This window comes from Drosophila yakuba, chromosome 3L, assembly GCF_016746365.2.
Source record: "Drosophila yakuba strain Tai18E2 chromosome 3L, Prin_Dyak_Tai18E2_2.1, whole genome shotgun sequence".
Taxonomy (NCBI): domain Eukaryota; kingdom Metazoa; phylum Arthropoda; class Insecta; order Diptera; family Drosophilidae; genus Drosophila; species Drosophila yakuba.
In genome coordinates, this window is record NC_052529.2 from 16,177,364 (window position 1) to 16,201,827 (window position 24,464).

General features: G+C 44.8%; 1 protein-coding gene across 4 annotated transcripts in view; it reads left to right on the plus strand.

Moving 5' to 3' along the window:
- Positions 1-24,464, plus strand: part of LOC6534261 (ecdysone-induced protein 75B, isoforms C/D) — a 104,927-nt gene that overhangs the window by 74,715 nt on the left and 5,748 nt on the right. For 2 of the 4 annotated variants that reach the window (XM_015195044.2, XM_015195046.3), the window contains 2 exons: positions 10,301-10,445; positions 21,354-21,592. In XM_015195044.2, coding sequence (XP_015050530.1) covers positions 10,301-10,445; positions 21,354-21,592 — 384 coding nt within the window. Of the gene's footprint in view, positions 1-8,603; positions 10,183-10,300; positions 10,446-19,016; positions 19,876-21,353; positions 21,593-24,464 lie in introns of those variants that run through there. The other 2 variants (XM_015195045.2, XM_002094906.3) reach the window with 2 other exon arrangements.

The window sequence follows — 24,464 nt, forward strand, 5'->3', positions numbered from 1 at the left end:
GTTAAAAACAACCGAGTTATTATTGCTCAACAAGTTGGACAAATGTGCAGGCGCCGTCTGCACTATCAAATCCACACTCATATTCCTAAAATGTAATATTTCTTAAATATTATATTCAACTTATGCGGCCATTGCAATATTTCCTAATAAAGTCAGTTGGCCATTGTTTTTCAACCGAAATTTTTTGGTGAACCGGGCGAATTTGATTAATTCCATATAATTTGCTCAGACACCGAAATCTCATCGATAAAGATCGAATCTCGATGAACGGCTGTGCGGCAAAAATTACTATATTCCCAACTGCCTAGAACTCTGAACTCAATATTTCAATTATAGACCGTAATCAACTCGGGCCACGCCCACTTCCTGCAGTGCGATTTTGGTTTTTGCATTTTTGCAGCGGCGGCGGCAGTCTCTCACATATATGACTCAATATTGAAAATAATTTGCAATGACTTTTGTCATAAATTGTTCAAAGCTGTTGCATAATCCAAGTCAAAGCTGCAGCTGTGCGCTGGTACACATAGAGAAAAAACTAACCACTTTTAAAGCTGACCTCATTAAATTAAAATAAATTAATTAAGATTTAAAGTTCAATTTATAGACTTCACTTTGGCTATTTAAAAATAAATAAGTTATGTTTGGAGTATTATTATTAGCTTTATTGATTTGTACGATGTAGACAAAAGTTATTAGCTGATGCTATACATTATCTTTATAAATGTTATGCCAATATTTTCTCCAAGTGGAGGCATTTAAAGCGCCCACTTAGCCGAGTGAGATGGCGATAGTGATCTCAATGCGTTGCAACTGAAACAAAATCAAAGCACACTCGAAAAAAAAAAGAAAGAAAACGACGCACGCCCAAATACAGCACGTGAGCTTACGTTTTGGCTGGTTTTGATCATTTTTGGAAGCCTGGATTTCGGGTGAGTCATTAAAAGAGCCGCCAAACGGCGCTGAAGAATTTATATGACAGCGCAGGCAGCCGAAAAAGGCGAAAACAATGATTGAAATTACATTAATACGGGCCATTAAAGGAACCAGAAAGAGACGGGGCGTGAGTGGGAGTGCGAGTGGGACGCAAGAGTGGGCGACAGGGACGGGTAGAATCAGGGGCTTCAGCTTTGGCTTTGGCTTCGGCTTCAGCTTTGACTTCAGCTTCAGCTTCGACTTCGTTCAGAGTTCAGTGCACTTTTGGTCAGCTTGAGGCCGTCATCACCTGATAGCCCCGTCTCGCTCAGCCAGCCTAGCCCCGTCTCTTTCGCGCTCTGCCAAATGGCAACGACCTGCGCAGAACTGCAGTTAGATTCGCACTGCTGCTGCTGCTGTTGCAGTCGCACGCAAAAGACCTTGCCTCTCTCTTTTTTTTCGTGGGTCTCCGAAACGGGTTTCATGCCCCATGTGCGAGTGTTTGTTTGGTCAACTGTTTTAATATTTGCCGCAATTGCCTGACTTGTCTTGGATTAGATTTGAGCTTTTTGGCATTATTATTTGTCTATTTTTTTGTTGGATATTTTTTTATTTTTCTATTTTTTCTATTTTTGTGTATATGTATATGATTACCTTTGTTTGCCTGCTACCAGACCCAAATAACAATCGCGCAATAATGCTAGATAATTGTTTTGAGCGCCGAAAAGTGTTTCCACTTGCGTCAATTGCAGAACAACTTGGCCCCAAATGAGTGGGTAATGAGGGAACTTTGATGGGGTAAATTTAAATTCATTTTGCTAAACAAAGTGCTTAATAATGCTGTCGCTCAGAAGTAATCAAAGTAATCATCACACCTTCTAATTCATTTCAATGAGTGACTTTTAAACCCTTCACAATAATAGAAAATATAGAATGATATTTTGTAGCAGAACTACAAAGTTACACTGAAAAGATTTATCTTCACCATGTGAAAATTGATGTTCAAATACAAAGGTGGTGAATAATCATGATTTCGCAACCTCATAACTTCATTTGTACATATGTATGTATGTACAGATGTATGTACATTAGCAGCCATGGTATCCCAGATTCGACACCTCCCCCGAGCAAAATTGATTTGAAGCTTAACCAGGCGTGTTCTAATGCTTAGAGCTTATCTATCGATGGATCGGATCAAAGGCCAAACCACACAAAAGTAATTGCAAAATAATTGCGGCGAGTTCATTGAACTGCTCGCACTCGCCGTCCCTCTCGCACACCGTGACGCACGTCTGAATACATACATGGATGGGAGACAAGTACCGAAAAAATAACAAGTAGTGAGAAAAAACTACAGAACTAGCCGCGGCAAAAGCGGGAAATGTGTGGTTATAAATATTCGAATATATAGATATGAGAAGCAGCGAATGTGGAGCACCGATGCCCGAAACTTATTTAACAAAAGATGGAGCGATGATGAGCTGGGGGACACGGACACTTCCTGTCCTGGCCATCGTGCTCTCTCTCTCTGCCTCTGCGGCATTTATCCTTCAACTTTGGCTAGCTGCGGTCATTGCTCCAGCTGCGGAATCCGGAATCCGAAGGCCCCCAGAGCCACCGGAGCAGTCAGAGAAACGGAGTCACATGACCCACCTTCCGGGCGAAGAGGGCGGGTGGCAAACACTTTCGTTGCACCCGGAGCGTAACCCCTAAAAATTTTCGTGTACTTCCACAATCAACCCCCGAACCCGTGCATCCGGTTCGGTTTTTTGCTCGGTTCTCGCCTCGATTCTTGGCCCCAGCTACACGAGAGTTGAACGCACTGAAAGTGGGTCAAAGCAAAACCGAGACACTGCTGAAATCAACCGTACACCCAACCACCCAACCACCCAACCACCCGTACCACCCAACCACCCCCGAAAACACGGGAAAAGTGAAAAGTGGGCTGGGTCTGTGTGGGCAGCATTCTGTCGTCTGACAGGGCACAGGTGTCTTCCATTTCATTCCACACAACAGCAGTCCGCTTTTCCCGCTTTTCCCTTTTCCCTCTGTGCAGAGAGTGCGCGCCAATTTTTCGCCTTGAGTTCATTGGCCTGGTTAAAGGACAGAGCTCCACTTCGGCCTCAGAATGCTTCAGTGGAAAACTAATCACTGCAAAAGCGAGAGGAGTTGCATTGCCTTTGAGTTGCCACAGAGTCCTTTGACGAGTTTTTAATCAGTGAGTCGCAGGATCACCGAACCCTTTGGTATAGGCACATGTACAGTGCTTTTACTTTCGTAATTTATGGTTTTCATGGAAGGATTTTTGGTTTAGTAGATAATTCTTTCATTTAACCTTAGATATCTAGGTACATTATATGCACTAAAAAGTTATGTACTTTTTTTTATTTCCTGACAAGCTTCTGACTCATATTGCTTTTGGCCAATTTCTATGGCAACCAGGTGGTCGTGTAAGCACCTGGCCATTTCGACCAATTAAATGCAATGCATTTCCTTCCTGAGGTCACTTCCTCTCCGCCTCTTCTTCTTCTCCTTCTTCTACTTCTTCTTCTTCGCAGAGCCCTCTTCTCAGCGGGCAGCTGTTCCTAGGCACACAAATAGAAATCCCCTCCACCCCCACCCCCGCATACATATGCAGATTGCCTATGCAAAAAAGAACCATTTTGCTGAGCGCCAAGTCAAGAGAGCGCTCTCTTTCTCCGATTCCCCCACCTCTCCTCTTTCTCACGCTCTCCCGCTCTGTTGATACCATTTTCTTTAAGGTTATTGCAGTGCAATGTCCTCAATTGTCGGTCGCCTTGGTGTTTTGCTTTTCTCGTTGCCTTTTTCGGGAGCTCAGATGCTGTCGCAATGTCCCTTACACTCGCACTCGCCCCGTCTCTTTCTACGCCTCTATGTGCCTCTCTTTCGGCAGCAGTTGCCCTTCGCTGGCGCAAAATGTGAAATGTGAAAGGTATTTCCGTTTTATTGTCGTGGCTCCGATTCCGGAGCTCCAATATTGGTTTACATTGTTGACTTCTGATTTGTCATCATTTGTGGTTTATTTGCCCGTGTGGGAACACATTAAATATGGTTAGCTGGAAATCGAATGTAATCTGGATTACTTTGGGCCACACGAAATGCCTTAATTATGTTGATTTACGTGCAGGGATTACGACCTAATGAGAATTTATCGATCTACTTGCTAATTATATCTATTCAAAGGGAAGAGGTAGTGCCTTCTAATGATTTAAGCTAGCTTATACTACAAAAATATATGTTAAAACATTAGCTATTGTATATAAAAATTAATATATAATAAATTTGTAATGTATTGCTTAATGTTCCGTTCTTTGTGACATTCATAATGATCGCCTGTTAGTTCAATAAATCAGGACATGTATTCGATTGGCCATGCTTGTTCTAGAATTAACTAAACGTGTTCCTGGCCACGCAACCTCCTCATACCCCTCATACCTCTTAGACTGCCGCCCAAACCACCCCCACATTCCGCCCCAAATACAAGAACAAATGCAAATACAAATGCAAACACAAAGACTGGCAGCAAAAGCAGCAGCAGCAGCAACAGCAGCAGCAACAGCAGCAACAGCAACGTGCCCCACAATAACAACTATTGCAAGGCGACCATGAAGGCAGCGGGTTGAACGAACTGAGCGCCAGCAGCGCCGCAGCAGAGCCAGCGACTGCAGAAGTGACGTCAATGAGCGCGAGGCCACAGTGTTTGAGTGTGTGTGTGTGTGTGTGAGTTGGGGTGTTCTGTGGGGGAGGATTGCAAGTGCAAGCGAGAGGGTGAGAGTACTCCCTTTTGCCTACGTGCGGCTGACCTCGTGTTGCTTTTACTACTAGAACAGCAGGATAACGCCAGAAGGAGAGAAAGAGAGGCCATAGGAAGAGGGAGAGTGAGTGAGAGAGAGAGGCGGCATTATCCTTGGTGGCTGGGAGCGTTGACCCCTGACCTGAATGGGTGGCCAGGCGCAGGTCGCACAGTTGTAATTCGAACATCATTTATTTACACATCATTTAACATTTTTGGCAGCTTCTCAACTGCTTTAATTTCTGCAAATGTTGATTTCATCAATTAGATTTTGCCCTTTTAAGTAATGCTAAATAGTAACCGTAAAAAGTATGCTTTAAAAACGAAAATTCGTAAAAAAATAATCACTGTTTGCATAATTTGGAAAACATTTTTTGAGTTTTCTGGATAAAGTTGCCTCCTTAACTCAGATATAGTTAACTTAAAATATATTCAATTAAATCGAGTTTGGCTTTTTTACAGCTAATGAATCTGGTCGATTTGATTACTAATTGGCATTTAAGCACTAAAGCCCCTCAAATCTGAAATGTCCCCTTCCATACCCAGAATAGTTCGCATTAGTAATGTTTGCCTGTTAATCTTTCTCTGAATTATGAGCCCCTGTCGAATAAACTTCAAAACGAGCTTGACGAACGAGCGTTGAATGAACTGCGAAGCGCCATAAAGTTCCGGATCGTATTTGAAGTGCCAGTCTGAAGACTGAAGACTGAAGCCTAAAGACTGAAGTCTGAAGACCCGGGCACGTGCTAATTGCTGACGCATCGCATGAGTCCCCAAAAGGGAAGAAGGGGTGGTGGGGGCTGGGAGAAAAGCGGTCGACGGAGTTCTGAAAGCCCAACAAACGATCGACGTTATGACAGGAGATTAGGTAGAGTCATTTTATGTGGCGGTGTGAGTTGTTTTTTAATAATATGTGTGGGCGGTTGACGCAGCTCAGAACATAAAAAATGGGGGAGAAAGAGCAAAAGGAAGTGGAGATCTTTCGGGAAGTTACCAAATGGTTTTCGGGGAAGTTTGTGGAATGGAATGTCTTGTTTATGTTTGAGGGATTTTATTGATTGGGGATACCTATTTTAGTAGAGATCAGTTGAGACGATAACCTAAATACAAAAGAACTGCTTTAATTTTCCTATGAAACATCACTTTAAAGTCCCTTGAACATTCAATCGGCCCGTAGATACAAAAGTATCTTGAGCTAATTCCAGCCACGATATCGTTCCATTTTCCTCCGTTTTCTCCTGGCAACCATCAAGTGGCCGAGCTTTTTTGGACCTGCTCAACAGCTCTTCTGGGGCGACCAATCGATCCATCATCGATCCATCGAACGATCGAATTGATGTCAAGTTCCGACGGTAGCACCCTCCCCAAAGAGAAGGAATACACCCCAAGCAAAACAAAGAACCGAAACAGAACAGAAATCTTGGTCAAGCAGTTTTCGAGGCGGCGATCGTGCCAACAGGTAGGCGGCTTCAGCAAAAAACACTGGCAGGAAGATAAACAAAAACGGCAAGAAACCCCCCGCGGCATAGAACCATTCATGAAATCAACTCGAGCCCACCGACAAAAAAAATTAAAAACAAAAATTAACAACAAATAACAAGAAATAACAGCAGCAGCAAAAATGTGCCAAAGCAGAGCCGAAAAAGAAATTATCCAACAAACAAACAAAGAGTGAATTATAAAGTGACGTTGCGGATCAAAAAAAAGGGGGGCGGCCAGAAAGAGGGGGGTGCGATGGGACGGGGAGCACAGTGGGAAGAGAGAGGGAGAGAGAGAGCAGGCTATGGCTATGTGTGTTTGTCGAAGTGCTCTCACTTTCTTTTGAAACTTGTTATTCGCTTTGCGAGCAGAGTTCATTCACATTTGGCCACGCCACGGGAAGAGAGAGAGAGAAAGAGAGCGAAGGAGCGGGAGTTGGAGTGGCAGAAGGGGAGGGGAAACGAACGCGTACGAAAATGAGCGCAAATCTCTTAGCACCCCCAACCCAAGTGCAATGACCCCTGATTTTGCAGCTTAGATTGCAGGCTCTGCTCAAAAAATTTGCGAAAAATTTGTGCAAATTTTTAATTGCCAAATATTTCCTTGAACGCATTTCGACAGTTTTATATACATGTGTGCATACTCAACCACCTCCCTCCTCCCCCCTTGCTAAAGCCAGGCCCACCTGAGGTTTCTGTGTCGTTGACCGACCGCCAGAGCTCAAAAATCGCACAAACCTACAGACATACCAAGGTACATATACATACATATATCTGGCCGAACTGCAAGCGAATTTGCATGCAAAATGCATTGAGAGCACAGCTCGCTCACTCTCTTAACTTCGTTCGGGATCGGGTTCGAGTTCGTTCGGCTTCGGCCTTTCCGTTCGGCTCGCTCGCCATCCCGCTCCCGCACACATTGGCCTCTCACTCGCAGCTCCACATTCGAAGGTGGCTGACCGAAATGTGGGTCACGACAATGGCGGGGTTCGTTGAACTGAACCACCGCCGCAGTCGCTGTCGCTGTCGCAGTCGCAGTCGCTCCCGCGCTCGCTGCTTTGCCTCTGCCTCTGCTGACGTCGTTAACGTTTTGGGGCTTTTCGGTTACGTAGCTCGTGTGCGAGCGAGAGGGACTGCGACACACAAGTTGTGTGCATTTTTTGGCCCCAAAAAATCTGAAGGCGCACAAAATATTATTTAATACATCATATAATTGTTTAATCATCTGGTTGGAAAGTGTCGAGTTCATCGAACTGCCAGCGATTGACATATGCGATTTTCAATGCGGCAAAAATATTTACTCAAGCAAATTGTTTGCACTTCGTTAATTAGGCGGGGAGTGCCGCCCCAAATGGGTCATATTTGCAGAGTATCTAAGAACTGGGAGAAACAGCTGCTCAGACATTTATTTAGCACACAAGTAAATGGAATACAAGTATTGTTATGCTTAGTCTTATTTTGTCAGTTCTTAAGCTAACAAATAATTGCACATTTCTTGTTAATCAGCAAGTGTAGTTGAACGCCCACTAAAAATATCCCAAATTTCCTACATTATAACTCTTTGCACACTTTATATAAATTGGGTGTTTTGCTTTCATACTACAAATAGTCAAACTAAATAGTCAAACTAAATAGTCCAACTAAATAGTCACACAACTATCGCACAACTTTATCTCGAGCATTTGAGAATGTTCTGGAAATTCTACCCCATCCCCTCGTCGGTTTTAGCTGACCCCAAAAAGCGTAAGCGCTCGGGAATATTGTTCCAGATCTGAGATCCTCTTAGGCCTGTCATGCTCGCTTTGATGGCTCAGCCAGCCCCCATATCAATTAATCTTATTTGTCACTCATTTATCAAAACATGAGCAAACACAATACGCGCGCTCAGAATCTATGGGGCACAATCGAACGAACGAACTATGTAGCCCGCCTCTGTTTTGTTATCAAACAATGCTGATCAGTCAGGTGGCAGTGGCAGCAACTACCTGAGATACCTGAGCTACCTGAGAAATCAGAGTGTCGCGTGGGTGTTCGAAGAATTGTTTACCAGGCGCCCCCACTGCAGCAGCAACAACAGCAGCAACAGCAGCGACAATCCCCGCAGCAACATCTATTGTTAGACGCTGGCGTCGCTGTCGACGCTTTGGAGTGAACGTCCTCAGTTGGCACACAAAAACACAAAACGACAGCAGCAACATCAGTGGGAGTGGGCGAAAGGAGGGGTAGACGGGGAACACTGGTGGGGAGTGGAGGCCGAGAGAGCAAGAGAGCGAGCCGAAGCAACACGAGGCCCAAAAAGCCACTTCGGCTGCCTTCAGCTTGTGTTGCTCTGGGTCGTTTTGTGTTGCTGGTGGACGCTGCTTTCATTCGCAAATTGCTCGTCGTTGGCAGCGGTTGTGCAGAGCAAGAAAAGCGCGCGAAAAATCAAGCAAAAAAGTAATACAGCTGGATCAAGCATCGAGCGAAAGAGATAGAGAGCAGAGCCAACAGCGAAAGCAACAAATGTTCAATAGCAAATAGCAATATCGCATATTTTTGTTGGTGCCAGTGAAGTGAGATCAAAGTGAAGTGTGCAATGTTCCTTATTAGCAAATCGTAGAGCAACCAACAATCGAGAGTTCAAGTGTCATTTCGAAGCCAAAAAGCTAAATCTCTAAATCAAATATGGTTTGTGCAATGCAAGAGGTTGCCGCCGTGCAGCAGCAGCAGCAGCAGCAACAACAGCAGCAGCAACAGCAGCAGCAGCAGTCACAGCAGCAACATGCAACAACGATAGTGCTGCTGACGGGCAATGGCGGCGGTAATCTGCACATTGTCGCCACATCGCAGCAACATCAGCCGATGCATCAGCTGCAACAGCAGCAGCATCAGCATCAGCATCCGCATCAGCAGCAGGCCAAGAGCCAACAGCTGAAGCAGCAACACTCGGCGCTGGTCAAGTTGCTGGAGTCGGCGCCCATCAAGCAGCAACAGCAGACGCCCAAGCAAATTGTTTACCTGCAGCAGCAACAGCAGCAGCAACAACAGCAGCAACAGCAACCGCAACGCAAAAGACTGAAAAACGAAGCAGCAATCGTACAACAGCAACAACAAACACCTGCAACACTAGTAAAGACAACCACCAGCAACAGCAACAACAACACCCAGACAACAAATAGTATTAGTCAGCAGCAACAGCAGCAGCAGCATCAGATAGTGTTGCAGCAACTGCAACATCAGCAGCAGCCACCCGCAGCAGCAACACCAAAGCCATGTGCCGATCTGAGCGCCAAAAATGACAGCGAGTCGGGCATCGACGAGGACTGCCCCAACAGCGATGAGGATTGCCCCAATGCCAACCCGGCGGCCACATCGCTCGAGGACAGCAGCTACGAGCAGTATCAGTGCCCCTGGAAGAAGATACGCTATGCGCGGGAGCTCAAGCAGCGCGAGTTGGAGCAGCAGCAGACCACCGGTGGCAGCAACGCGCAGCAGCAGCAAGTTGAGGCGAAGCCAGCTGCCATGCCCACTAGCAACATGAAGCAGCTGCACTGTGATAGTCCCTTTTCGGCGCAGACCCACAAGGAAATCGCCAATCTCCTGCGCCAACAGTCCCAGCAACAACAGGTTGTGGCCACGCAGCAGCAACAGCAGCAACAACAGCAGCAACAGCTGCAACATCAGCATCAGCAGCAGCGAAGGGATAGCTCCGACAGCAACTGCTCGCTGATGAGCAACTCGAGCAACTCCAGTGCGGGCAATTGTTGCACCTGCAACGCTGGCGAAGACCAGCAGCTGGAGGAGATGGACGAGGCCCAGGACTCGGGCTGCGACGATGAGCTGTGCGAGCAGCATCACCAGCGCCTGGACTCCTCGCAGCTGAACTACCTGTGCCAGAAGTTCGACGAGAAACTGGACACGGCGCTGAGCAACAGCAGTGGCAGTGCCAGTGCCACGGGGAGGAGCACGCCCGCCGTTTCAGCCAACGAAGATGCCGATGTAGGTTGCGAGTGGGGGATTATAGTTTACTTACTCTTACTCTTAGTATATGGTTATAAAGATGTATTATTAATGACTATCAGTGGCTAATGTGTACTGTTTTTTTGCATCTTTACAGGGATTCTTCCGCCGCTCCATCCAGCAAAAGATCCAGTATCGCCCGTGCACCAAGAACCAGCAGTGCAGCATTCTGCGCATCAATCGCAATCGCTGTCAGTACTGCCGCCTGAAAAAGTGCATTGCCGTGGGCATGAGTCGCGATGGTGAGTACCTTGCCACCTTTTCTATGCAAATATCAAGTGGGGGAGGGGGTTGCGGGAGAGCTGATAGTATGGGCCAAATGAAATCAAGCTCAAACCCATGCAAACTCAAGCAGCCACCTTTGCACGAGCGCAGCCGAGTGCCACACGAAGTGCCTTCGGCTGCGCTGAGTTCATTGACCAGCCATGAACGAAATGAATGTGAGTGTGTGTGTGTGTGTGTGTGAGTGTGGCTGTATTGCAACATTTCGCTTGGCGCGATTTCACGGCAAAGTAAAAGTTGTCTATTTTGTTTAAACAATTTCCCCGCGCAGCAGCAAAAGCCACCCGCATGATGAATTGAGTGCAGGCTGACGGCGAGTGAGAAGTGTGCGCCATTTCGAAATGGTGTTAAAAGTTGAATGAACGCACTTAACCCAAATCCATAATGGAGACAGCAGAGCGAGGCCATCGTGTCTCTCGCGCTAGCGCCATCTCTTTCCCCCCGGGCTCTCCTCTGTCAATCTTTCTCTCTCTCTTACGCTCCTCTCGTTACGCTGACTGCATTTGTTATTATTGAGTTTTGTAATAATTTGTTTAAATTAAGCTCACAGCCCGGAAAATATTTACAGGAAATAGCCAGCGATTATGAAAGCACATCACACACACACACACACACACATACGCTCGAACTCTCTCGCACTCTTTTCCACGTTCATTGACTTCTCGCTGGGCGGCCATGTTTGCTGTTTGCAGTGAAAACGAAAACGAAAGTGGCTCATGCGTATGTGTGTGTGTGCGAGAGAAAAAGATGGGGTTAGCGTGGCAGAGGAAGAGGGAGAGGGGGATACGCCGTTTTGTAGGCAGCACGCAGACGCGGCCTTTGTGTAAAATATGTAGTATTTGTTGTTGCCTTCGATGTTGTAATTGATGGATTAGATTTTGACATTTTTTCGAATGTGGAGCGCGCGTGTGAGGCAATGGGAAAGTGAAATCTAGGCAGACACAAATATGCAGTATGGTCAAAATAATAAGCTATTTACATCATTTTGACTTGTATGTTTTGTTTAGCAACGCCTGCTTATGAAGAAATCATATCCTAAATCATACCCCCATCAATTTTGACTACTTGTTTTATGCTCTTGTTTACAAGCAACAAACATTAATGCGGTCTGGCTGCTGTCACCATTTTAATGCCATCATTAAATAGCCACTAAATAGCCACTAACCTAGAGCTGAGCGCAATAATTTTTTAGCAAATCCTTGAACTAGTTCTGCTAGTGCCAAAAATAAGCCATGTGAACCGAACAAAAATTCGACCGTCAACCAAATAAACAGCAAACTCGAACTCGGCAACAGCACTGAAATGAAACGAAATGAAATAAAATGAAATGAAATAAAATGAAATGAAATCGAAAAAATGAAAGAAAAACAATGTGAAAAGGCAAAGCAACAAATTTCGAATTGTTTATAATAAAAATGACCGTGTGCTATTTAAGCGACGCCGACTGCGACTGCGACTGCGACTGCGCTGCCGGTTGCCTTATCTCTCAAGGAAAATTAAAATAAAACGCACACACGCAGAAAAGCACAGAAAACAAAAACAGAAACAGAAAAAAAACATGAACAATTTACAGTTATAAGACAAGAGGGACTGACCTAGAAAACGCCACGAAATAATAATTTATTTTTTGTTTATTAAAAATCACGCAGAAAACGTTGCATACTTTCACTTTTTTGGAAAAAACCAAAATATAATTGGAAGCCATTTCGAAACACTTTCTTTTTCACTTCGTTACATTTCGCCTGCTTTCATAATTTCTTCGCCAGTAATAGGCGCCATTTTGTTGCTGTTCGTGTTGTTTTTTTGTATTTTTGTTGTTGTATTTTTGGCTTTTTTGTTTTTCCCTTTTGGTATTGCAAAGACACGAAAATAACGCAAGAAATGAAAACGAAACCGAAACCGAAATTTAGCGCACACAAGCGCCCGCCCCCCTCGCCCTCGAAAAAGTCAAATAAAATACGTCCCAACTCAGCTCAGCTCAGTTCATTGACCGCCGCTGACGTGCAGCGAAACTGGGTCACCATGGGCAGCGCAGTCGCAGCGCAGTGGCAGCGCTCGGCAGTGAAGGTGGTTGCGCCTGTGTGCGTGATTCGTATCCGTGTGTGTGTGCGAGTGCCGATAGTAAACAGCGAACAATGTGCACAACACAAGACAAGACAACACTCGTCGTTGACTGAATTTCGCTGCTCATTATACCCGTTACTCGTAGAGTAAAAGGGTATACTAGATTCGTTGAAAAGTATGTAACAGGCAGAAGGAAGCGTTTCCGACCATATAAAGTATATATATTCTTGATCAGGATCAGTAGCCGAGTCGATCTGGCCATGTCCGTCTGTCCGTCCGTCTGTCCGTCTGTCCGTCTGTCCGTATGAACGTCGAGATCTCAGGAACTACAAAAGCTAGAAAGTTGAGATTAAGTATACAGACTCCAGGGACATAGACGCAGCGCAAGTTTGTCGATTCAGGTTGCCACGCCCACTCTAACGCCCACAAACCGCCCAAAACTGCCACGCCCACATTTTTGAAAAATGTTTTAATATTTTTTCATTTTTGTATTGGTCTTGTAAATTTCTATCGATTTGCAAAAAAACTTTTTGCCACGCCCACTCTAACGCCCACAAACCGCCCAAAGCTGCCACGCCCACACTTTTGAAAAATGTTTCGATATTTTTTCATATTTGTATTAGTCTTGTAAATTTCTATCTATTTGCTAAAAAACTTTTGGCCACGCCCACTCTAACGCCCACAAACCGCCCAAAGCTGCCACGCCCACACTTTTGAAAAATGTTTTGATATTTTTTCATTTTTGTATTAGTCTTGTAAATTTCTATCTATTTGCCAAAAAACTTTTGGCCACGCCCACTCTAACGCCCACAAACCGCCAAAAACTGTCCTTCGCACTTACACTAGCTGAGTAACGGGTATCAGATAGTCGGGGAACTCGACTATAGCGTTCTCTCTTGTTTTGCATTTGATTTGGCGGATTTGCTTGGAAATTTATTAGTTCGCCGTGGGCTGTCCAATGGCAGCAAAAAAACAAAAACAAAAGTAGAAACAATAAATCGCTGGATTTTTCTCGCCATACGCTCATATTCCGTATATATTGCATATATATTTATTTGTGGTCGCCGTTTAGTTTTCTTCGCTAGCTGGCAAATGCACATGCACATGCACACATGCTGGCTTTTAATTGAAATGAACTTAAATTAGCGCGAGGTTAGGCAAATTGAAAGTAAATATGCGACACGAACGAGAATCGCGATAAAGCCAAAAGCCCAAAGCCCGCGAAAAAACTGGGCTGGAGGTCGATCGCAAAATGTTTGGAGATTAGAATAATAAATATACATAACTAGCTAACTGCGCTACTGTATTGTGTATCTTGTATATCTTGCATATATGCCGATCAAAATCGCTGCCTGACAACTAAGCGTGAAGCAAATAGATAACCGCACCTACTCGTACCAGCAATTAGTTGCTGCTGTGTTCCAAGGCACATAAAATAATCAAACAATTGTCAATTATCGAAGGCACAGCATTTATTCCATATAGACACACACATGAATTTATATATACATATATATATAAACGGGCAGCTACGACACGCTCGTTGTTGCTGTTGTTGTCGCAATCATTATTATTTTGAGGCTACACACACACACACACACACACACAGCAACAACAGCAACAGCATGCATGTAGATTTCGCCTTGCCTCGCCGCTGCGAGTGTTTTGAACTTTATTCAGGTCAATTACAAATACATTAAAGTGCCAGTGCTACACACACAGATACTCATGGCAAGCTGTTGACTAAAATAATATTGGAGGCTACACGAAATTCACAATAACAACGAGAACAAGGCGGACAAGGAGACCAGAGACCAGATACTAGATACTAAAGACCAGAGACCAGAGACCAAAGGGGTTGGGGCTTTTGGGGTTGGGCCTCTGGTAGGAGTTGAACACTTGGAGCAGTTCAAGGAGCCTTCGACTCGACTCATGAGAGTGGGCGCGTGAGTGGGCGGCGCTGGAACAGCAAACAGCGAACAGCTCACAGTTCACAGCTTCAAGTACAAAATGCTAATGATGACGTTGTGGGTGAGGTTCTGCATTGAGTTGGTGGGGTCGGCTACTTTGGTACTCTGCAGCTGGTGAATGCAATCGAAAGGGTAAAGCCTAATAACTATAATAACTACCTAACATAGTGAGTCCTCTAGATGTTTGGCACTATAATTAGCTCTTGATCAAACAAAACATATACTTTATTTAGCACTGCTGGTAACCTTTTTTCATTAAGGTAGCACTTTCTGGAATTTTCTTTGCTTCCAATTACTGCGTTGCTTATACAATTACCCACTATTCGTAAGTGAAATCATTTCACGCGTGGCATCCATCACCGAAAAAGGGAGGATACAGCAGCGAATAAATACTTTGAAATACTTCGGCAACGGCAGCTGCTTGACAACTTGCCTTTTGGCCGCCTGATGACGCTGCTTTTGCTTGCTTTTTTCCTGGCTTTTGGCTTTGGTTACATAAAGTCGTTGCCTGCCTGCCTTCACCTGCCGCACGAAAGGCAGCCACAAAAAGTTGTTAACGGTGAAATTGCGAAGAAAAGAGCGCCAAAAGCAGCGAATCGAAGAAAGAAACGAAACGCAACGCAACGAAAGGCTGAGAAAACAACAAGGCTGGCAAGAGGCGAAAAGAAAAATAAAAAGAAAGAGAAAGAGAAAAAGAAAAAGAGTTAACTGCCAACGGCGAACGTAACAAACTTGTTTTACACGAGACGCTGGCGTCGCCTACTACGCAAGCTGAACCTTCAAAAGGTTCATTTACCTCGCGCCACGAAGAGCGTTCGTCTGGCGAACGAGCCGAGCTTTACACACACATATGTATATACACATACACACACACACACACACACATCTATCTGCATCTGTAGATTTTTTGCCGCGGAGGAGCGGGCGAAATAAAAAATGTACTTTCGCTTTTTTCAATGCCTCGGCGCCAAAAACTAGTTTTCCAGCTCTCAAATGCGGAGAGTTGCTGCGAGAGAGCAATGTTGCAGCAATATTGCTGGTGTTGCAGTTGCAGTTGCTGCTGCCACTGCTGCTGCTGCTCTTGCTGCTGCCACTGCTGCTGCTGCTGCTGCTGCTGCTGCTGCTGCTGCTGCTGCTGCTGCTGCTACGTTTGGGCCACAGTTAAGCGACCGAGCCGCAGAGTTCAACGACTCTTGTAAAATTTCTCGAAGGTTTCGCATTGCAACATCCAGCAGCGAGCAGTCGCAACTTGTTCGAAGTCGTAGCTGCATTTGCATGCCGTCTCTCTCTCTCTCTCTCTCGCTCTCCCTCTCTTTCTCGCTCTCTCTGCCAGCGTATGCCCCTCTCTTTCGCGCGTGTGCTGAATGCTGTTCATTGCACTCGGCCTCGTTTCGTTTCGTTCGGCTGCAATTTTTGCACGACGTCAGAGGCTGAGCGAAACGCGAATGTTTCAAACTGCTGCTTGATGGGCAGTGAAGAGGGGGGGGGAGGGGGCTTGCAGTTTGTCGCCGAGTGCAGCGACTTCTATTTGGGTCAGGCACGGTCATTCGCCTCTGCCGCAGCGGCGACTGCGACGGCATTGGGGCGCATTTATTCGAAAATGATTAGACACGAAATGGAATTATTTTTGCGTATGCGTTTGAAGTCCGTTCGCTTGAAATGCGCGTAGATGCAGATCAGCTTGACCCAATTTCAATTACTCGCGCGCGGGGGTTGGGGTATAATTTCGGAATTTCTGAACTTGTACACAAGCTGGCTGTTTACTGAGCGAAATTGTAGAGGTCAGGGATGGGAAAGGAAAGCTATTTATTGGGAAATATATGCATATTATGCTGGCTACTTTTCAAACTTTCAATCCGTTTACTTGAGTAGATTTTATAGAATGCAATCGCTAAAATAGGTATCAGTTAGTTAATACGTAATGTGATAATGCAAAAAACACAATCATTTAATGAGCCCGCTTTTGTATGCCTTTTGTTCGAGTTTCGCCTTTTGTTCGCCGTCATCGTCATCGATGAGAAATGAGTTGCGAGGCACGACCTTTTCGTGTTTCATGTAAAATTAATAATATGGCACAGGGTCTGCTCTACCCTGAGCGATCCGAGCGATGTCAAGTGCTATGCGCCATATGCTGTGCGCCGCTATAGGCGGCGGCGACCTCCCCGGCGATTTTCATTGAGGCATTTTTCATGACCCACAAAAGGCGGCGACAACGAAGGCTCCAAACCGAAAATAAAAATGAAAATAAAATGCTTGCTTATGCGGGGGCTTTCTTTGTCTTGGGAGATTTTCGAGAAACTTCAAAACAAACGCATGATGGCTTCGTTATTATTATTGTTGTTATTAATATTATTATTTGGGGGTTCGCTGCGGCCCCTTTGCTTTCTTTCGTATATATCATTCCTTTTGTGAGTGCCCCCCTTTGTTTGTCCGTGTGGCTCTTTCCACACGCTTCCACTTCGATCGCGTTGTAAACAACTTACGCAAGCAAACCAAAAGCCAAAAACCAAAAACCAAAAACGAAAAACCAAGAAACCAAAGCAACAACAATTGTGTCGCTTATGTGACTTTACGTAAAGCCATCCAAAAGGTGTCTGTGAATCACCTTCCTCCCCAGCCGAAAGTAGGCCTAACCCACCGCACTCTCTTCTCGCTCTTTCTCCGCTCGGTGGGTGCAATGAACTCGAGTGTCTCGTAAACAACAAGTTTGGTTTTCGGTATTCGGCTTTCGTTTATTATCATTATTTCCCCGTAATTCAGGAAGTGAGCCGCGCAAATGCCCAAACAGTAACAAGAAAGCATAAACAACTGGCGTTTAGAAAGCAACTTGATACAAGGCACTTGGGATGGCACGGCGCTAAATGGGGCTGACGTCGCGTCTTGTCGCAGTGAAAGTGAAACTTGTTAATTGGCTTTTAATTGCCAACATTATTGTGAATGTCAATTATGACCACGGCGATGCTATTGAACTGGTTTCCGTTCGAGCCGCAGCAGACGCTTATATAAGTTTTGCATTGTAAATGAAAGATGAGAGATTCAGAAGTGGAGCTTACTCTACTATTCATTTAAAAGCAAATTTTTACATTACAAGACAAGAAAGAAAAAAGTCCCAGTTTGAGCATGGCGAAACAATGGATGTAATTATAAATAAGCCCATTAAATTACCGGCCTGTTATCACATCGCAATCGTTTCGTTTTTTTGGGCCACCTTCGCCCCACTGCAATCCAGTTGTCTCTCCTTCTTCCGCCCTTCCGCCTTCTGGTGGGTTCGATGTTTAGCCCCAACCTTCGGGGCGTTATGCAACCATTGTAGGCCTACCCAAAACTGTTGACCAATCCAGTTGCTTGCATTTCCACGGCACGCACGAAAATTTCTACCCGAAAAAGAGGCAAACAACTTTCACTTTTACTTTCGTCGCATCGCCGGAATGATTATTAAATGTTGCTCGTTGTTCGTTACGTTTTTGTGGCCTCATTCGGGCCGCTAAGTTCATTGACCAGTGTGTGTGCTGGGGTAAACCGAACCGACTCGATGACAAAGCCAGAGTTTGAATAAACAAACAATCTGGAACACTTACGTCAGTGGCCGATGATCAGCGCAGTGAGTCAGCTATGAGAGTAGAAAAAATATCTGCATTTAAATGCAAACTCAATGCTTAACCCTCGACTGGCAGACGGGGCCAGTGGCGTCGTAAATTATCCACTCAGGCGCGAAGTCATCAAGCTTGATTTAACAAACTCATTACTGGCCTCAGCCTCCATCCTAGAATTTCCACCTGCCAACGAGACGTATGCGCAATGTTCCACACACATCACTCATACGCAGTGTGTACAATGACAGTGTGCGAAATATTACAAGTGCGAAAAAAGCTCGCCGAAAGCTTGCATTTGCTCTTGTGTGGTGAAAAGCTCTGCGAAGCTCAAGAGTTCCAAAGAGAGTCAGTGTTGCTCTTACATTTTTCTCTTCGGGTTTGTTGAACTTTTGTGCCGCAGCAAATGAGATATTTGCCGCGATAAAAAAGATGAAGAGGAGCTGTTGGGGCAAGCTTATCACATAAAGCTTATCAGCGCTTGAACTTGCTTTGTGCGTGGGGTGGGTCATTGTTTCGATACATTGAAGAGCAATTAGGAAATGTGCATATTACAAAAGGTATTGAGAAAGTCATATTATATTGCAAATACACAAATTTTATAATTCAAACGTTGAGCAAATGGTAATGGCACCAAATATTATAACGTTATAATATTATTTTAAAGAATTTATCGGTTAAACTCAGAATTAATCTTAGTTATTGCAAGAGCTACACATCTTATCACCAGTAACACTAGGAGAATGAAAACAAGGGCTGACAGAGAGCTTTTGCAACTCTTAAGTCCGCTCTTTGGCTCTCTTACGACTGCTCCGCTCCGTTGGTCGTTGCCTCTGCGGCTTTTGTGTGTTTCTGTGTTTTGTGCGGCGTTTTCAGTTTTCCGTTTCTGTTTTGAGACCGAAGCTCAGTCGCCGTCGCAGTCGCCGCAGTTGAGGTTCGCTCTCCTCGATTTCGGGCAAATCCGATACCATACACCATATACCATATAGCATAGCATAGCGTACCGCTCCGCACTCTGGGTATATTCGTAACGCGCTTTGGCTTTTACAGTTAGTCGCGTTCGAGACCTTGTCGAGTTTTGTCATGTTAGCCAGCGATCCGCGGGATCCGAAATAAGCCAAGAATCACAACGCGAGTGCGGCAGTTGCCAGCAGTAACAACTTCAACAATATTTATATTAATTAAAATTAATTAAATGAATTAAATGAAACAAAATGCTGATTAATGCCAACGAATGTTAAAGGCAATTGTTAATGTGAAGAAAAGTCGACCAAGTCTCCCCAACCACCACTACACACTCGTCTTTCTGGATTACGCGCCCAAACACACAAATTAAACCAAACCAACAACTAATTTATTTGCTAAATATTCCAAAAAAATTCAATCAATGTGAAAAGCAAGCAAACAAAGTTCCTCTCACAACAAAACAGCAGTTAATTAAAATATTTAACCGAGATAAAGTGCAAAGAAGATAACAAGTTTCTCAAGCAAACATCCATATGTACACATGTACCTGAGTACCAACCAAAAAAAAAAAAAGCTGTGTGTGTGCCAAAAACCAAAAAACCACAAGAAGAATTATCCAAAAAAAATATATACAAAATATTTAATGAGCAAGCTCAACTGAGTGGTTGATGTGCCCCCCAAGGGAAAAGTGACCAAGTCAAGATATTTTGTCAAATCAAACACAGAAAACACAAAAATGGGCGAAGAACTCCCGATATTGAAGGGCATACTTAAAGGCAACGTCAACTATCACAATGCGCGTAAGTTATCCAAACCGAAAGTCGCACAAAACTTCAAGTTAGAAAGTGAAAGAGCCAAACAGCAAACAGCAAACAGCAAACAGCAAATTTCCCTAAGCCAACTGACACCGATTTGGCCAGCAAAAGAGTTGAACAAGATTAAAATAACACCCAGCAGCTTTCGGTTTTCAAAAAAGATCAAGTCGAACAAACTCCAAACTCCCAGAGAAATGCAGGCTGGCGTTCTGAGATTCCCCACTTTTGATTCGCTTTGTGTTTACCTTTTTTTTTTTTACCTTTCTTGTCGATGCCTCCAAACAAATAGCATCAACCAAAAGCGAGCGCCATTGAAGTGCTGACCTCGTTTAAAAACATACAACAATTTTTTTTTTCTTTGCCGCGGAAGAGCTTTAAACTTGAATCGAAACTGCGGCGAAGGCAGCGTTGCGTTGCTATTTTCTAAATGAAAAAAAAAAACAACAAAATAGGAAAAAAACAACAAGAAAAAGAGCCGAAAGAGCGGAGCAACAATATCGCATGTTTGACCAACTTTTTCGGTCTCTCCGCACGGGAAAGTTGGACGTTGCGGCGCGTCGCTCTAATTTCTACGCGCAGTTCGTCGCTGCGCCTGCGCAGACTTCATTTTCCATTTCGTTTGGCCTGGATTTCGCTGCACGGCAAGTGGGTCACACTCTCTCGCTGGCTGCTGGAAAAAGCGGTGAAAAATCACTTAAAGAGCCGAGCTGAGTTGCTGTTTCACTTTTGCCAGCAAGCCGGAGTGAAACTGTGCGAGTGCAAATTTCTTTTGACATTGAAAAGTTGGCCAAACATTTGTCAGATTTTTTGTTTGCTGCTCGCAAATGGCCAGTGGCTTAAGTGGCACTCTAAAAAATGAAATGTTAGAAAAAGAAGTAGCTTAAACTTGTTAAATGAACAAATCACACGTTAAGTAGGTCTTTGTCTCTCCTGATTAGCCACAATTCGACCGACTTTTATCGATCTGCACTCCCCTTTGATTCCCTTTTGGTTCTAGTGCGAAAAACGTGACCGCAAATGTGCCTGTTATTTTCCTTTTTTCTTCTCCTCTCGCTGGTGAAATGTGAAAGTTCACCCACATACAAATTTTTCGGCTGCGGCCAAAGGCAGAAATTAAAAATCTAAAAAAAGAGAAAGTGTAACAGGGGAGAGAAGACTGTAGACTGAAGACTGAAGACTGAGCACTGCAGACTGAACACCGAAGACTGACAGACTGAAGAAACGCAGAGGCAGCTGAGGCATTGACCCACTTCGAAGGGCTGTGAGTTGCAGGGGCAGACGGGGAACTTCCTGCGTGACAACAGGACAGCAGGACAACAGCTGGTCGTTGCACCTGCTGCACAGTGCAGCGCAGTGAAGTGTGTAATTGATGGGGCACATAATTGTATGCTCAAGTCTAGGTTTAAGCACCGCTTACAAGGCCGAAAACTAAACGAATATGTCCTCTTTTTTTCCCATTGCAGCTGTGCGTTTTGGACGCGTGCCGAAGCGCGAAAAGGCGCGCATCCTGGCGGCCATGCAACAGAGCACCCAGAATCGCGGCCAGCAGCGAGCCCTTGCCACCGAACTGGATGACCAGCCACGCCTCCTCGCCGCCGTGCTGCGCGCCCACCTCGAGACCTGCGAGTTCACCAAGGAGAAGGTCTCCGCGATGCGGCAGCGGGCGCGGGATTGCCCCTCCTACTCCATGCCCACACTTCTGGTGAGTCTTACTTCAAGTTCTTAAAATGGGAAGTGTAGATAGAATTTACTAAAGAGCTAGTAGGAAAATCAAACAAATCATTACAATATGGTTTATAGTGTTTTTAATTTATTACCAAGTAGAACAAACAAGCATAGCGATTTTACAACTCCATCTACAGACACCATCGTAAATAAGCATTGGCCATAAAATTATGAAAATGTCTAGCTGCTGCCCTATGTCGACTATCGTATCGTATCGTATAATAAATAGTACATAATTATTAATAGACCGCCAAAGGTTACGGCGTAGGCGAAGTCACATTTCCGGGCCGCCGACTTCTGTTGACATGCATAGATCGATCAGCAAAACAATATCAACTAGCTAGTAACTGCTTTTTGCCTTAAGCTCACTGCCAAATGGCAACTGGCAACTTGGCAACTGGCAACTTGGCTTACTGGTTACTGCTTACTGGCTTACTGGCTTACTGGCTTACTGGTTACTGCCTACTGCCGGCGTTAGTCATGCGCCAAGGTGAACCTGTTTGCACGATTCTAAACCAGGAAATTGCACGCCACACGTAGACGCGTCTACAAACGACTCTTTCAGACTCTTTCATAGTCTTTGGTCTTCGGCGATTCTTGCGGGGCCTCCAAACGTGGCCATTGAAGTGGCAAGTTTGGGGTCAAGTTCTTGACGAAAAGCAGCGCGTCAATGTCAGATTTATGACGTTTCCCCTGACAGCCGAATGATGAATGCTAGCCAGCGTTTGTATTTGTGCTTACTTTGTAAATTCCGCAGTTTGTTTATTTTACAAAACGACGTCGTCACCGGGGGGGTGGGGGAAAATACATGTGTAGATAGAGGAAGTAGAAGTACAGATGCGGCGCTGTAAATAATAGCCCGAAAAAATCATTTCACATACCACAGCCGAATGCGATAAAGAAAAGTGCTATATAAAAAACGTGTCCCGGCTCTCGGCAACAACAAAGTACACAAACAAAGTTCTAAAGCTCAAGGTCAAGCGTAGCGTCATTATTAATGAAAGCACACACACACACACACACATATAGACACGGGCTGCTATCAGTGTGGGAAAGAGTGGGATAGCACAGGATTAGAGCGAGAGGGCGAGAGCGGGCCAGACACATGCGTTGTCCATTTAAATAAATTATTATTAAAATATTTAAAAGCGACACGAGCACAACGAAAAGAAATGGCAAAAACACAAAGTCAGAGTCAAGTACAAGGCTAAAAAAGTTAAAATTCGATTTGGTGTTTCGAGGAGAAAAGAGAGAAAGAAAAGAAATCAAATGCGATCGAAATGAGTTTCAGAAGTACTATATATGTACCTGTGTTCTATAGTACAGAACAGCGACCTTGTAGCGAGTTATTTTTTAACCTTGGAGTGAACGAAATGAGCGGATCCGCTTCCCTCTTTCCCTCTCTCGCTGTTTGCAGTTCATATTTTCCACTATATATGAGTAAACAATAATGGCACAACAAAATATGCATAAAATGTCATGAGTATGAGGAAGCGAATGCCAGACAAACGGCGTCACAAAACTGCAATGTATCTACATATGCACAGATACATTTAGAGATTGAGATACAGATACAGATACAGATACAGTGAGAGCAATCTGTAAAATTGTCAGGTGGTTCATTAGACAGCGTCGTAATATGCAAAATGTCAGCAATTCAGTTTATGACGGAAGGCGGAAGATTCGCCGGCGGTGCAAGGTGAGGTTGAGGCGCTACGATCTCGGCGAAATTTCAAATCCGGAATTTAGAATTTAGAATTCAGAATTCGGAACCAAAATAGAAATTCCTCTAGCACAACGATTAGCCCTAGAGATTATTCAATCTGGCCGCCCATATCAGTCGGTACAAGAGTTCTGCGAATTATTTTTGGCAAAAACACAAGGCCACACTAACGCCAATTGAAGGTCGAAGCGAATCGAATCGAATCGGTTGGGATGGGATGGTATATGGTATGGTATAGTATGGTATGTGATCTTGTGATATGGAAAGGAAATTCGGGCAGAGGGAGTCGATTCATAAATAGCCCCCACACACATAGTCATTAGTATTTTCGCAAACTATTTCCGCTTTTGCGCAGACGAGAAATATTTTTTCGTGGCGGAAAATCAAATGATACGACGACGTCAAAGCGCCGGCAAAAAGAAAATGTGGCGAAAATCGCTTGGCTTGCCGGTTGCCGGCTGCTATTTTCCCTCTCTCTTGCGTGCGAGCCAATTTCTATAGCCTTTAGCGCGAAGAAAACACATTTTCAAGGTCAATCAAATGAAAATCGGAATGAGAAAAAAGATTTGGCGGCAGACAGCACATCGTGTGCTTATTGAAACAGAACGTAGCAAATAAAAAGCGAGTAGCAGTGGCACACATGAAATCAAACGTAAATTCAAATCCAAGTCGCTGAAAACAATGGTGTGTAGATGATGATAGTGCGCATGGTGGGAGGGAAGGGGGAGTGGGTGGGTGGATGGGTGTGGGGTGGGGTGGCACGTTCGCTGTCTGGGGCACTTGGCGCATGTTCGTGTAACTCAAAACCCGGAAAGCCAAATGGCGAAATAACATGAACATTCGCTCGGCTTAGACGCGGAGCACCTCCCACTTCCCACTTCCCACTTACCACCCCCCCATCCAGCACCCCCCATCCAGCACCACCCCATTCCGCTGGCGAAATAGAAAAACACGCGCCGAAAGCAGGAAAAAGAAAAACAAGCATGTACGAGTAGTAACAGCACACAATGCGGAACCTTGAACTCTAGTTCGTCGACCTTGGCTGCTAATGTCAGCGGCAAAAGCTCTTGGCTACAGAGGGGATGTAGCCAACAGAGGGGGTGGGGGATGGGGGGTGGGAATAACG